Here is a 13,701-nt window from a genome sequence, read left to right as displayed (position 1 = left end):
GAAGATGAGGCCTGAGCGTTCCCGGCGTTCCGAGGACTCGGTCATGCTGGAAGAGGGGATTTGCTGAAAACACACTTTTTTCTCCTGCAGCCCTTTGAATTCCATGTCAACGCTTTTTCGCCCGGGAGAGACGGAAATGCGATGACCCATCAGTCTCTCGCTCGGATCTGCGGAAGCATTCGCATTGCAACAGCGACCGTCACAGTCGCAGAATGTGTCATTAGTGTACTGTAGCAGCTCCGAGGAAAAAGGAAGCGTGCGGTGGAAAAACTGAGGCTGACGATCCGGTCTGCTTCTGCCACATTCTTCTTCTGATAAAAAGGAAAAACAAATTATGATTCGAAGGCAGGACGTCGGGTTCTTTTCCTGTGTATGGGAAACCGAGAAGCTGAGCCAAAATGGGATTTCGATATGAAAATATTTTCATCTGTTAACACTTTTTAAAGTGCTGGGGGGTGCGGGGGGTGCGAAGAGAGTGACTAATTTGCGAAGAGAATAACTAATTTGCTTGGGTGTGGAATCATACATCAAGTACAAGTATTACAACAAAAATAAAATGACTAGAAGTAAAATTCCTGAAGCCTTTGGCTACAAAGATGTTCCCTGTTTCTGGCTCAGACACACGAGAGGGAAGAAAACGGAAACGTCCCCCGTGAGGGTGGGGGTCTGTTAGACTAACAGACGCAAAAACAGACGTCCACTTAAGCAGGATTGAGGGACATGCTTTCTTACTCTCTCTCACACACACACACACACACACACACACACACACACACACACACACACACACGCAGAAAATTAGATGCATCTGGTACGTCTGAGCTGTTTTGTTTACAAACGAGGGAACTCTGAATACTCGGCGTATTATATTTGTGCTTACGTGACAGAAATAAGCGCCGTTTTAAACACCGGCTCTTGGCACGTCGAGCCACAATCTGTTATTTTCACGAAGAGACTAAACAAACATGTGGCACAGAGAGAAATCACTCAGATCGCTTCTCCGTGTGTTTATTCCCTCTGATCCCACATATTATAGGCAAAATTCTCAAATTTGAAACGCCCCGCTTCCTCGCACGTTAGCGTAATACGCCGCAGATGGAAAAGACGAATGAAATCCTGCAGTCTGGACCGCGAGAAGCAGCAGGAAGCTCCTGATCAGACTTCTCTCTCTCTCTCTCTCTCTCTCTCTCTCTCTCTCTGAACATTAAAGGTTCTGGAGAGGATCCAAAAAGTGTGTGAATTAAAGTTCCCTAGAGTCGGGAATGCTGCACAGAAAGGCTTAAAGTGGATCTTGTGCAAAAGGAAAAAGGGAACAAATTTTGTCCAGAGACTAAATGCTGACTATTAACTCTGTAATGGAGGCACAGGGCTGAAATACAGCGATGTGAAGCTTCAGATGTCTTCGATTAGGAAACGGTTTAATCTGAAACGACTTAAAATTAAGCAGAGACTGTCAGAAGCACCAGGTCCAAACTCTGAACCCAGCTTTCCAACCAGAACTGTTGAGAAACAGGAGGCTGAGGAATGTTTCGCTGAATAAATCAACGAGTTCCGGTTCATTTAATTCCAGGTCCACGTTTATGAGCTGTTTTTTTTTTTTTTGAGCCGAACATGTTGTAAGTTTGTGCTGCAAAACTGCCCAAAAGCAGCCTGATAATTCACCAGTTTTAATGATCCACACTTCCCAACAAGCCTTAATTTTAAACCGGTCCAGTTTTCCAACCAGACCCAGTTACAGACAGCCAATGTTTTTAAGCTAACCCAACTTTCCAACCAGCACAATTTGTAAACATTCCCATTTCCCAATTTTCAACCTGGATTTTCCATCTAGCTCTGATTTAGTGGGACTTTAGTGGGTTAGCACTGACACTGACCTAGGGTTAGGGTTAGCACTGACACTGACCTAGGGTTAGGGTTAGCACTGACACTGACCTAGGGTTAGGGTTAGCACTGACACTGACCTAGGGTTAGGGTTGGCACTGACACTGACCTAGGGTTAGGGTTAGGGTTAGCACTGACCTAGGGTTAGGGTTAGCACTGACACTGACCTAGGGTTAGGGTTAGCACTGACACTGACCTAGGGTTAGGGTTAGCACTGACACTGACCTAGGGTTAAGGTTAGCACTGACACTGACCTAGGATTAGGGTTAGGGTTAGCACTGACCTAGGGTTAGGGTTAGCACTGACACTGACCTAGGGTTAGGGTTGGCACTGACACTGACCTAGGGTTAGGGTTGGCACTGACACTGACCTAGGGTTAGGGTTAGCACTGACACTGACCTAGGGTTAGGGTTAGGGTTAGCACTGACCTAGGGTTAGGGTTAGCACTGACACTGACCTAGGGTTAAGGTTAGCACTGACACTGACCTAGGGTTAGGATTAGCACTGACAGTCTCTGGCTTTGGAACTGGAGGTTATCTGAGCGGAGGTTAATTTTTACTGGGCAGATTTTTTTCCTCGATCAGTGGAAGCGCTGCTCCATAACCTCAAGTATCATGAGATGACATTCTCTATACTACCATCCATCTCCATCAGACTGTACTCCAGGGGTAGAGCTGATCAGGTGATGGTTAAAGGCCTTGTTCTTAAGGGTTAAACAGCAGCTTATCCTCTTCCTCCTTCCTCATGTTTCTTGGACAATGAGCATTTTCATTACGGTCCTCGTGTTTCTCAAGAAGATTTCTCCTTTGTGTTAATCGCGCACTAGTTCCAGGTCTCCAGTGGGTGCGGTTGAGGTTACAAAGAGGTTACAGTCCCCAAAGCAGAATTCGCTTTGTCTCCATGCATTAAAACCTCAACGCTGGCTGCCTGCCAACTCTGGCTTTTGTGTTTTCTCCAGAAATAGTTCTGATCGCTGCACACAATACGACACCCAGAGGAACGACGAGAAAGAGACGATTAAAGGGATCTCTGAGTCTCGGTCTTTACAGACGGACTAATCAACAGTGTCGGAGGATTCGGGCTATAAAAAGTGAAGCTTATAAACGTCTGAAGGCGTCGCTTAGAGCCTGTGAAAAGGCTCTTTGTCCTGAACTCTGCTCTTGGACAGAACTTCAGTTTGGTAAACAGAAAAGTAATTGGTGAAGGTAATTGTCCTCTTACGTTGAGTTTCTTTAGCCCCCAAGGAAGGTAAGGCCATGATCACAAGCAACAGCATGTATTCTGGAGCACAGAAGGTTCCAGAAAGTCCTGATTTACTACAACAACTGTAATTTAACCCTTTGCCTCTGAGTCGCACGACGGACCGCGGACGACTTCATAAGTAAGTGCCGTGACACGGACGCTGTGCATTTCGACGTTCGAGGCTTTATTAAAGCCAGACTAAATATACGACTTAAAACTTGAATATATTTTGCTTTGATCTTTATCGTGTCGGTCCTCACGGCCTTCTTTTCTCTTCTGCGCTGCTCGTTTCATCTCCGTTCTCGTTTCCTGTAGAAGAACTCGGACCGTTCGTATTCACGGCGACTCGTGAGATGAATCACGTCTCGTGTTTTTCCTTCCTTCCCTGAGCTCCGAGCTGGAAACTGCGGAATAAACCCGCTGACGCTGAATACCTAAGAGCTGAACGTCAAGACCACAGCTGCAGTCGAGCTGAGCGCTAAAACGTTTACCGCACGGATTCCCTCAGTAGGGAAACTCTTTCTCCGACGTCTGGGTTATTAGACATGTCTGAGCTCCGAGCTTTAAAAGGTCATGCGGTCGTTTACATGACTTCGAGAGATGTTTGGCTATCGAGTACCGAACATTCAGACAAACCCCAGACTCATTTGGTTTGATCCAGATGTAGAACTCTCAGGTGCTCCACTGTGGAAGGAGTCTCCAGAGTCAGTGAAGGGGAACAGGAACAATTAGGAGTAACTAGAAATGGATTAAATCCTGGGATTAAAACAAATTCTTGTGGTTTCGTTCCTGACGTAACCATCGGATGATCCGAGACGATCACATTCCCATGAACACTTTTTATCACCTTCACCACAGAACATCGCAGACGTCTTCGGCGAGCCGAGGCACGCAGGGATCTCCGACATTTCTTCCATGGGTGCTTCGGCCAACCTGGAAGCGAGGCGCAAACTTCTGTGGCTTTTGTTTTATGTAAACGCAGAGAGCCGAGTCAGCGTTTTCCACCGAGCAGGACGAGGAGAGACTGGGGCAGATTAGCAGCTGGATTCATCTCCCAGCTGATAATTTGCGTAGATTTGTTTTGTAGACAGACGAAACTAGAGATTCTGTGATCCTGAAAAGATGGAGATTGATCCCAGGAATTTTTCCAAGATAAACTTTTGGTGTTTCGTCCCAGCACTCAGCGTCCTGTCGGAGGAATTTCATCCTTTACGTCGCATGTGAACGTCCATCTGAATCGCCTTCAGCGTCTGTTTATTCAAAGCAGCTAGGCCTTTCGTGTTCAGCCTTATTTCCTTTTTCTTCTTCTCCTTTTCCAAAAATCCGTTCTGCCCAATCCGGCGGACGTACGGCCTGATCTAAACTTCCTCAATTTTCCCCCTCGTTTGTGTTTTTCTTTCTATTTCGGTCCTTCTATTCTCAAGTCATCCTCTTTTTTTTATTCCTCCTGATGTTTCTTTCCTATTAAAATGTTCCTCTTTCTTCAAGTTCAAGTTCGGTACAAGCTGAAATGTAGAGTTGAATAAATGTTCTCGAGAGCTCAGCTGTTTAGTGGCTGGAGCTCAGAACCTTCTCGGGACTAGAACAGAACCAGAACCTTTGTGCTCTTTAAAGCTCCACAGTAGCACTTTGTTTATCGTCAGTCGTCTTTGCTAGACGATCGTCCGTCGTTCTGTCGTTTTGCTTCTCGGTGAGCATTAATATCTGGAATTTCCTTCTGTAAGTCGATCTCGTTGCCACCTGTGGGGATCTTGGCGACGTACGGAACAAACCGACACTGGTGCGCTTGTTCTACCTCCGTAGGTGTCGTCTGAACGGCGATTATCACAACCTGAGCTGTTTTAGCTTGTTATTTCTGCGAATGGCCGATTCGAGCCGTCGTTAGCACATCGGCTCGCGGTCCTGGATTCATTTCGTCAGTAAAATGATCTGAAACACCGTCACGTCCAGGTTCTAGTCTTCAATACGGTATATTTGCACTCAGGAGTTGCTTCGGTAATAAAATCGCATCATTTTATCCTTGTACTCTTTCTACTTATAGATGAAATAAATCGAAACTATCGATATATCGGCCCAGAGCTTCAGGCTAGTATCAGTCGACGCTGCACTGAAGCGTGGATCAGATCGCTGATAAAATGATTCGTATCGATTCGATTCCAAACAAAACCTGAGGTAGATTTTCACAACCGCATGTGATCACATGGAGGGAAAAGACATGAATATATACAGTATATTTACCTACAATCTAATTATCATATATATATAAAATAAAGGTTTCTGCTAACTTTTCCTCATGTATCTCGTGTCATGTTGTATACAGTAATTCTGCTTCTTTGATCTGACATCCGTTCCGGTTCGGAGCCGACACGATGACACGTTTGCATTTAAGTTGCCCTGTTATTTCTTTCCACCCCTTTGTTTGCATTTCTTTCCCTCCACTTTACCCGGCTCCTCCCCTCGGGCCCTCCTACGTCTCTGTAGTAAATCCCCAGAAGGCAGCAGCTGCGTAAATTTAGACCATGTGCAGAACAAGTCCGTACCCAACCTCCATCCTCTCACTGTATGATCTTCCTAAAAAAAACGTAGGCAGCCGGAGGTGGAGGAGGAGTTCGGTGTGTCGAGTCTCACTCTCCTGGAGCACGACGGCGTTCTAGATCCTGACACCCTCGATGGCTCGGTCCCATCATCCTCTCGGTTAAAACTCAGCTAACCCACTAATGACCATGTTCTTCGATTCCTCCATCAGAATTTGGTGTTAGATCAGAAAAACGTCACCGAGCTTCAGAACCATGTGATTAAGCTTTACTTAATAATTAGCGTCCAGAGCCGGAGGGAATCCGGCTTCCCGTCCTGTAGGGCGTCGCCTTATGACGGTAATATCATAGCACGGGTCATGAAGATGTCGTGCATGACGTGTGAAGTATATCAGGAGACATATAAAGAAGCTCTGTGACTTTTATCTTTAAAGTGAAACCAGAATGTATTTGTAAGCAGTCTGCTTGTCCAATGCAACAGCTTTAAGGCCACAAACAAAAAAAAAACCTTTCTGGATTTCTGTAAACCGACCACCAGACGCGAAAGACGAGTTGTGCAGCCGCCGGGCTATAAAACGGCTCTTGCGGAGAAGTAAATTACTCTTAAAAGGGTGGCAGAAGAAGCAGAGGCGAAGTGCGAGTGGTTTGAGAACGAGAGAGTGGGAAGTTCTGGGAAAAAAAAAAAAAAAAAACACCCAACAAAACAAACCCAAAGTCAATCCAGCTGAGCTGTGTGTTGTAAATGTCTCCGTTTTTTAAGAGTTTAAGGAATAACAGGCTTCTGGATGGCTGTGACGTGACGTGATCATCTTCATAGAGCATCGTGGTATACAGTAAAGTGTCTCATTCCGCTTATACGTCTATATCTATATCACATTATATAACATTTATATTTGTTAACGGAGAAAAAATTCATTTTTTTTCTATACTTTTATTAAAACCCATGAGAACAAGCTCATCGAGACGATCCTAACCTCCGGAGCCGCCGTCGGAGCCGAGCTGCTTACCGCTGTAAACTCTAACGAACAGTTAGTTCATGACGACGACGGTGCGTCGTTAGAGACCCTGCTAAAGTTTCAGATATCAGGAATATCTTTAGAAGAGAAATCGGAGAAATCCTTGTGAGGTTTTCATCATGTTAGTGGTTTTTGACTGAGGAATTTTAGACATTAAGGAAGTCTGTAACGCTAAATATAAGAAGGGGAAGGGAAAGGAATTTGATCCGTGCTCTCGAGCTCCTGCTGGGTGGAGGTCTAATCGACACTATTTTTATTTTCTCTGAGTCACATGCATATTTTTGGTTCATCCTTTCTCACGTACGAAGGCGAGTGCAGCGGTTCCCAACTTTCCCCCGAACCGGTTATATACGGAGGAGGAGAAACGAAACCCGGTGCGAAGCTGCAGCTTCAGAATGCTGATGATCATAATGTTTAAACGTAGGAGTACAAAAAAAGTCATAATTTTATAGTAATTATGTAATAAAATCTTAGAGCTACCGCTTCAGGTATTGTGTAGAATTGTGATGCTGCTAAAAGCTGAAACGTTTAGGCCACACCTACCAGCGGAGAGCTTTGGGTTCAAAATAGCGAATGAAATGCCGAAGCTGACTGAAGAGACGTCGCTGTCTTAAGATTTATATTCATTCATTCATTCATTCATTCATTCATTCATTCATTCATCTTCTACCGGTTCTACCGGGTCACGGGGAGCCTGTGCCTATCTCAGGCATCATCGGGCATCGAGGCAGGATACACCCTGGACAGAGTGCCAACCCATCACAGGGCACACACACACACTCTCATTCACTCACACACACTCACACACTACGGACAATTTTCCAGAGATGCCAATCAACCTACCATGCATGTCTTTGGACCGGGGGAGGAAACCGGAGTACCAGGAGGAAACCCCCAAGGCACGGGGAGAACATGCAAACTCCACACACACAAGGCGGAGGTGGGAATCGAACCCCCAACCCCGGATTTATAGATGATTTTTAACTATAAATGAGCTTTATATGTAGGATGTTGTAGCCTAGTGGTTAAGGTGTTGGACTACTGATCAGAGGGTCATGGGTTTAAATCCCAGGTTCACCAAACTGCCACTACTGGGACCCTGAGTAAGGCCCTTAACCCTCAGTTGTATGAATTGAATTAAAAATCTTAAAAAAGTCACTTTGGATAAGATGTAAAATTGGACCTAGAGTTTCTCCTGCTGAAAACCCTAGAACAGAAAATGTCAGACCCCAAACCCATCTTGGCTCCTGGACTGCTTTTTGAAACGTTCTAATTTGCCGGATGTGAACTTTCAGGGTCAGAGAAGTTTGTGTGTTTAGTCAGAGGAAGCCCTGTGAGGCCCTGCTGAAGGTCGGGTTTCGAAGCTTTACAGCACTGGTAGCCAAATCCTCCTCCGAATGTCGGCTCAGACGTGAGCTCAGAGCGAACGCTGCCACTGCATGACCTCATCCACTTTATGGCAGAACAGTGTGCTCTCGGGCTGCGCAGCATGAAGCTCGGGGAATTCTCCAGATATTCCGAGGCACAACTTTTGCTCAGAACGTTCATGTTTTAGCCAAAATGCTCAATCATTCATCTTGTTTTGTCCGTCACATGTAATGAGATCTCAGTGAGCTTTCTGTATTGCGCTCTGTGAGATGAAGCTGATAATTAGAACATCTGGGAGCTGAAATCTTCTGTTTACCTGTTTGTTTGTTTTTTGGCCCTAGAGAAGCGACAAGTTTGCTCAGTTCCATATGTGGACAATTAGAAGGTCAGAAGGTGTGTATGAGGCATGACTCATAGGGGAGGGGAGGGGAGGGGAGAGGAGGGACGGCGTGTGAGATCGCTGCAGGCCTCGGTGTTCGCTTCGGCTCCGACGCACCTGATTCGTCAGCTAATTAACGAGCTGCAGCAGGTGTGAATGAATGAGGAGGTGAAACTCAAAACTCTACAGTTCTATTTTTCACTCTACTCGTTTGACGGGTGCTTTTTTTTTTTTTTTTTTTTTTTTAAACACAAAAACAACTTTTATTTTATAGGAAAAATCCAGCGCAGGCAGAGAGATAATAGAGGAAAAGTCACGGAATGACCAGAAACATGTGCAAGCTTCTCAGGACTTTTACTTAGAGAAGAAACAAAGCTGTCAATCAAACGATGGACTGATTTAAGAAACTTAAAATTCCCAGACGTTTTATTTTTGGTATAGAAAATAAGGACTGTATAGGCTTCAAAAGGGCATTCACTAAATTCCCAGGGGTTTCGTTACCACGACGTAAAGTGGGCGTGTTCCTGGAGGTCTTGGAAAAACGCCCTCTTTCAAAAAAACAAAAAACAAAAAAAAAAAACATAACGATGGATAATGAAGGACAAAACAGTCATACAGGTAGATTTTATATTTGATATCTATTATACTTTATTATTTTACAGCTATTTTTCGAAAACTAATAAACAACGAAAACTACAGTTGGGGTTAAGGTTTAGGGTTAGATGATCAAAAAGGCCACGCCTACCCGATGACGCAATATCTGTTACGCTGTTCTGAAATCGGGGGGGGCACGGAGGCTTAGTGGTTAGCACGTTCGCCTGAAACACCTCCAGGGTCGGGGGTTCGATTCCCGTCTCCGCCTTGTGTGTGTGGAGTTTGCATGTTCTCCCCGTGCCTCGGGGGTTTCCTCCGGGTACTCCGGTTTCCTCCCCCGGTCCAAAGACATGCATGGTAGGTTGATTGGCATCTCTGGAAAATTGTCCATAGTGTGTGAGTGTGTGAGTGAATGAGAGTGTGTGTGTGTGCCCTGTGATGGGTTGGCACTCCGTCCAGGGTGTATCCTGCCTCGATGCCCGATGACGCCTGAGATAGACACAGGCTCCCTGAATGAATGAATGAATGAATGAATGAATGAATGAATGAATGAAAGTTCTGAAATCCCTGGAAATAAGTGCATCCCTCACACCCACGGTTTTGGAATCAGATGACGATTAACAACAACAGAAGATCTAAGCTGGTGTGAATGAACTGAACCACCAGTGTTTCTATTTGGACCCGAGTCGAGTTTAAATAATAACAATTACAGCAGAACTTTCCATCAACTGACAAGAAGCACCGGTGTCAATGCAGTCAGTCTAATGGTTCATACTGTTTGCTTCGTGATGATTCTGTCGTCTTCACGGTGAACGTTCAGACCTTCTGCTTCCTGACTCAGTGCTACATGACCAGGTGCTTTTCATTTACAGTCTGAAGGAACTAGGCGAGGTCCACGAGGCACAAGCGTCTGATCCATCACGCAGGTCGAGATGTTTACCAAGGGGAAGGAAAGGTGCTAGAATGCGTATCGGGAACGAACGTGTCCGTGCATGATGCTTACGGCCGGGTTTAGGATCTCGTCGTCATGCCGATGTTCTTGTTTCCCTCAGGTTAGACTCGTCGTCCTGCTCCAGCGTCAGCCATGTTGGTGATTTTGGCTTTCATCATCTTCTTTCACATTATCTCGGCGATACTGCTTTTCATAGCAACGATCCAGAATGTGAGTATCTCAGTCCTTTCTTCTCTCCTGCAGTTTGGTTCCTGTCCACTGTTTAATATCAGACCGTCTCCAGGACAGTGAAGGCTGGAACACTGGATGCTAGATTAGAGAATGTGGAGGTTTTTTGCAGGAATGAAGCATTTCTTCTTGTTTATTTGTACAAAAAAAAGCTAGAATTCACATCATTAATGTGTGATGATTCTGTCTACAGGCTTGGTGGTTTACAACAAGCGGTGACTTCTACACCGATCTTTGGTACATCTGCAACGGCACTTGTACAGACATCCCGAGCAGTGCGTCCACTGATGCAGGTGAGTTCGGCTCTCAGACACAACTGCGTGATTATAGACCTCATTACAGTCAAACTCCATGTGTTTGTGTAGGACATCCTGAACCTGACACTCTCCTCTTTTCTCCTCTCCTCTTTTCTCCTCTCCTCTCCTCTTTTTTCCCCTCCTCTTTTTTCCTATTTTCTCTTTTCCTCTTTTCTCCTCTCCTCTCCTCTTTTCTCCCCTCCTCTTTTTTCCTATTTTCTCTTTTCCTCTTTTCTCCTCTCCTCTCCTCTTTTGTCCTCTTTTCTCCTCTCCTCTTTTTTCCTCTCCTCTTTTTTCCTCTTTTCTCCTATACTCTTTTGTCCTCTCCTCTTTTTTCCTCTCCTCATTTTTCCTCTCCTCTTTTCTCCCATCCTCTTTTTTCCTCTCCTCTTTTTTCCTCTCCTCTTTTCTCCCCTCCTCTTTTTCCCTCTCCTCTTTTCTCCTCTCCTCTCCTCTTTTGTCCTCTTTTCTCCTCTCCTCTTCTCTCCTCTCCTCTTTTTTCCTCTTTTCTTCTCTCCTCTCCTTTTTCCTACTCTCCTCTTTTCTCCTCTTCTCTCTTTTCCTCCTCTTTTTTCCTCTACTCTTTTCTCCTCTCCTCTCTTTTCCTCTTTTCTTCTCTCCTCTCCTTTTTTCTCCTCTCCTATTTTCTCATCTCCTTTCCTCTTTTCTCCTCTCCTCTCCTCTTTTGTCCTCTTTTCTCCCTTTTTTCCTCTTTTTTCCTCTTTTCTTCTCCCCTCTCCTCTTTTCTCCTCACCTCTTTTCTCCCCTCCTCTTTTTTCCTCTTTTCTTCTCTCCTTTTTTCTCCTCTCCTCTCCAGGATATCTTCAGGCGGTGCAGGCTGCCATGATTCTAGCAACAATCCTGTGCTGCGTGGACTTCTTTGTCTTCATCCTTCAGCTTTTCCGTTTGAAGCAGGGCGAGAGATTCGTCTTCACGGCCGTTATTCAGCTCTTTTCTTGTGAGTAACACGGAGGTTGTCTTTAATGCTGAGTGATGGTGTAAAGTGATGAGTTGATCATCTTCCTGTAACACCACCTACGTCTCGGAGTGTTTTATAGACCACGCTGATCTCCCATGACCGTATTCATTTACATTTCTGTGTCCTGCTGTGGAACCTCCACCAAACATATATTATATTGGGGCAGTCGTGGCCTAATGGTTAGAGAGTCTGATTCGTAACCCAAAGGTTGTGGGTTCGAGTCTCGGGCCGGCCACGACTGAGGTGCCCTTGAGCAAGGCACCGAACCCCCCCAACTGCTTCCCGGGCGCCGCAGCATAAATGGCTGCCCACTGCTCCGGGTGTGTGTTCACAGTGTGTGTGTGTTCACAGTGTGTGTGTGTTCACAGTGTGTGTGTGTTCACAGTGTGTGTGTGTGTTCACAGTGTGTGTGTGTGTTCACTGCTGTGTGTGCGCACTTTGGATGGGTCAAATGCAGAGAACGAATTCTGAGTATGGGTCACCGAACTTAGCCGTATGTCACGTCACTTTTTTAAAAAATTTTTTTATTATACATCATATATATATATTAAAGCAGCTATAAACAATGGTTCCATCACCAGACTCTCATTTATTCGCTCTCCTGAAGGAAAAAAAGACATAAAATTCACAGCTTGACGTCGTTTCTTACCACAGAACCACAAACCACTAACATTTGTCCTAAATGTTACAGCTTACAGAAGGTCTTACAGAAGTAGACTCTGTTAGAACGAGTGCATGTGATTGGCTTTCAGGGGAAACATCTCCAAGCCTTTTGACCAATCAGAATCCAACAGCACTGTGGGGTAAATGTACATGTTTGTTCCCTTGTGTGCAGCGCTGTGTGTGATGATCGCCGGGTCCCTTTACACGGCCGGGAGGACGACTTTCCAGGCGAAGACCGTACAAGAGGGGGACTACGGCTACTCCTTCGTGCTGGCCTGGGTGGCCTTCCCCATGACGTTAATCAGCGGCCTCATGTATTTAGTCCTGCGCAAGCGCAAGTAGTCCAACAGTAGTACAACAGTCCACCTCACACGGCTGTGACCTTCGACGACAGAATTTATCGTGTAAATATGTTCTATTTTAAAATATGGAGATCCAAATCATCGTCAAAACATAAAAACGGGGGGAAAAAAAAACAATGTAAAGAATAAAATACCGGAAACTGATGTGTTTTCCTTCAGCACCACGGAGTTTTAGCCCTTTTTTAAATTGGGGTTTATTTTTTTGGAAATTTGAATAGATTCATGTTTAAAGGATTAGAGTTAGAGTTAGGGTTGCAAAGGGGCGGAAAGTTTCCGGTAAATTTCCGGAAACTTTCCACGGGAACTTAATCTGGGGAATTTTGGAAATATTCCAAATTGGAAACTTTACTGGAAATTTATGGGAATTTGTGGAAATTTACAAGAATTTATGGGAATTATTTGGAAATATAGGGAAATTTATCATATACAAACATAAATAAACATTTTGTTTGGTCATAACACTACTAATTTATTGCTTATTAAGAGTTAGTAAGGTAGTTGTTAAGTTTAGGTATTGGGTACGATTAAGAATGTAGAATAAGGTAATACAGAATAAGGCATTAATATGTGCTTAATAAGCATTAATAAATAGCCAATATTCTATTAATATTCATGCTAATATCAACTAGTTAAATGACCCTAAAATAAAGTGTTACTGTGCATGTTATGGAAGGACGCAAGTAGGTACATGCAGGGGGTTTGGCCTCAATGGCCTTCCAGTAAGCAGTGTGCTATGTGCAAGTGACTGAGGAACGCAGGGTATAAATTTAAATTTAAACTTAAATTGCATTCAATCTTGTTGTTTTAAACAAAATTATCCTGCAAGATTTTTTTTTAACTACATTTAAGTTCCTTGTTATAGGCAACCCTGCATTTTTTTAAATATTCCCAGTTTATTTCTATATATTCCCGTTAATTCCCATGGAAAGTTTCCAGCCGTGAAAATTCCCGGAATTTTGCAACCCTAGTTAGAATTAACCACTATTTAGTTTTTTTTTTTTTTTTTTTTGTGAATTTGGCTCAATAAATACTCGACCGATTACAATCATGCTGCCAATTTGTCGATCCCCACATGATACTTGAAGCCGAACAAAGCGAGGCCAGAGGTGTACGTGACACCTATTGTGTGAAACTTTTCTTATCTTGGTGTTTTTCTTGTTTAAACTGAAGTTGTAGTTATTATACTGCATGTTTAATTTTACCTGTA

At 44.3% G+C, this 13,701-nt stretch overlaps 1 protein-coding gene across 1 annotated transcript in view; it reads left to right on the top strand.

The window, feature by feature from the left end:
* emp2 (epithelial membrane protein 2) overlaps positions 1–13,004 on the top strand; it is a 14,980-nt gene extending 1,976 nt beyond the window's left edge. Inside the window, exons 2-5 of the mRNA XM_027156867.2 lie at positions 10,067–10,176; positions 10,388–10,487; positions 11,308–11,448; positions 12,305–13,004. Of these exons, the coding sequence (XP_027012668.1) occupies positions 10,099–10,176; positions 10,388–10,487; positions 11,308–11,448; positions 12,305–12,474 (489 nt within the window). The 5' untranslated portion in view covers positions 10,067–10,098 and the 3' untranslated portion in view covers positions 12,475–13,004. The remainder of the gene's footprint in view (positions 1–10,066; positions 10,177–10,387; positions 10,488–11,307; positions 11,449–12,304) is intronic.
* Positions 13,005–13,701: the final 697 nt, after the last annotated feature.

The sequence above is a fragment of the Tachysurus fulvidraco genome, chromosome 15, assembly GCF_022655615.1.
Source record: "Tachysurus fulvidraco isolate hzauxx_2018 chromosome 15, HZAU_PFXX_2.0, whole genome shotgun sequence".
In the NCBI taxonomy this organism is placed as follows: Eukaryota; Metazoa; Chordata; class Actinopteri; order Siluriformes; family Bagridae; genus Tachysurus; species Tachysurus fulvidraco.
Note: the sequence above shows the minus strand (reverse complement) of the source record. Positions and strands in the feature narration are given on the sequence as shown.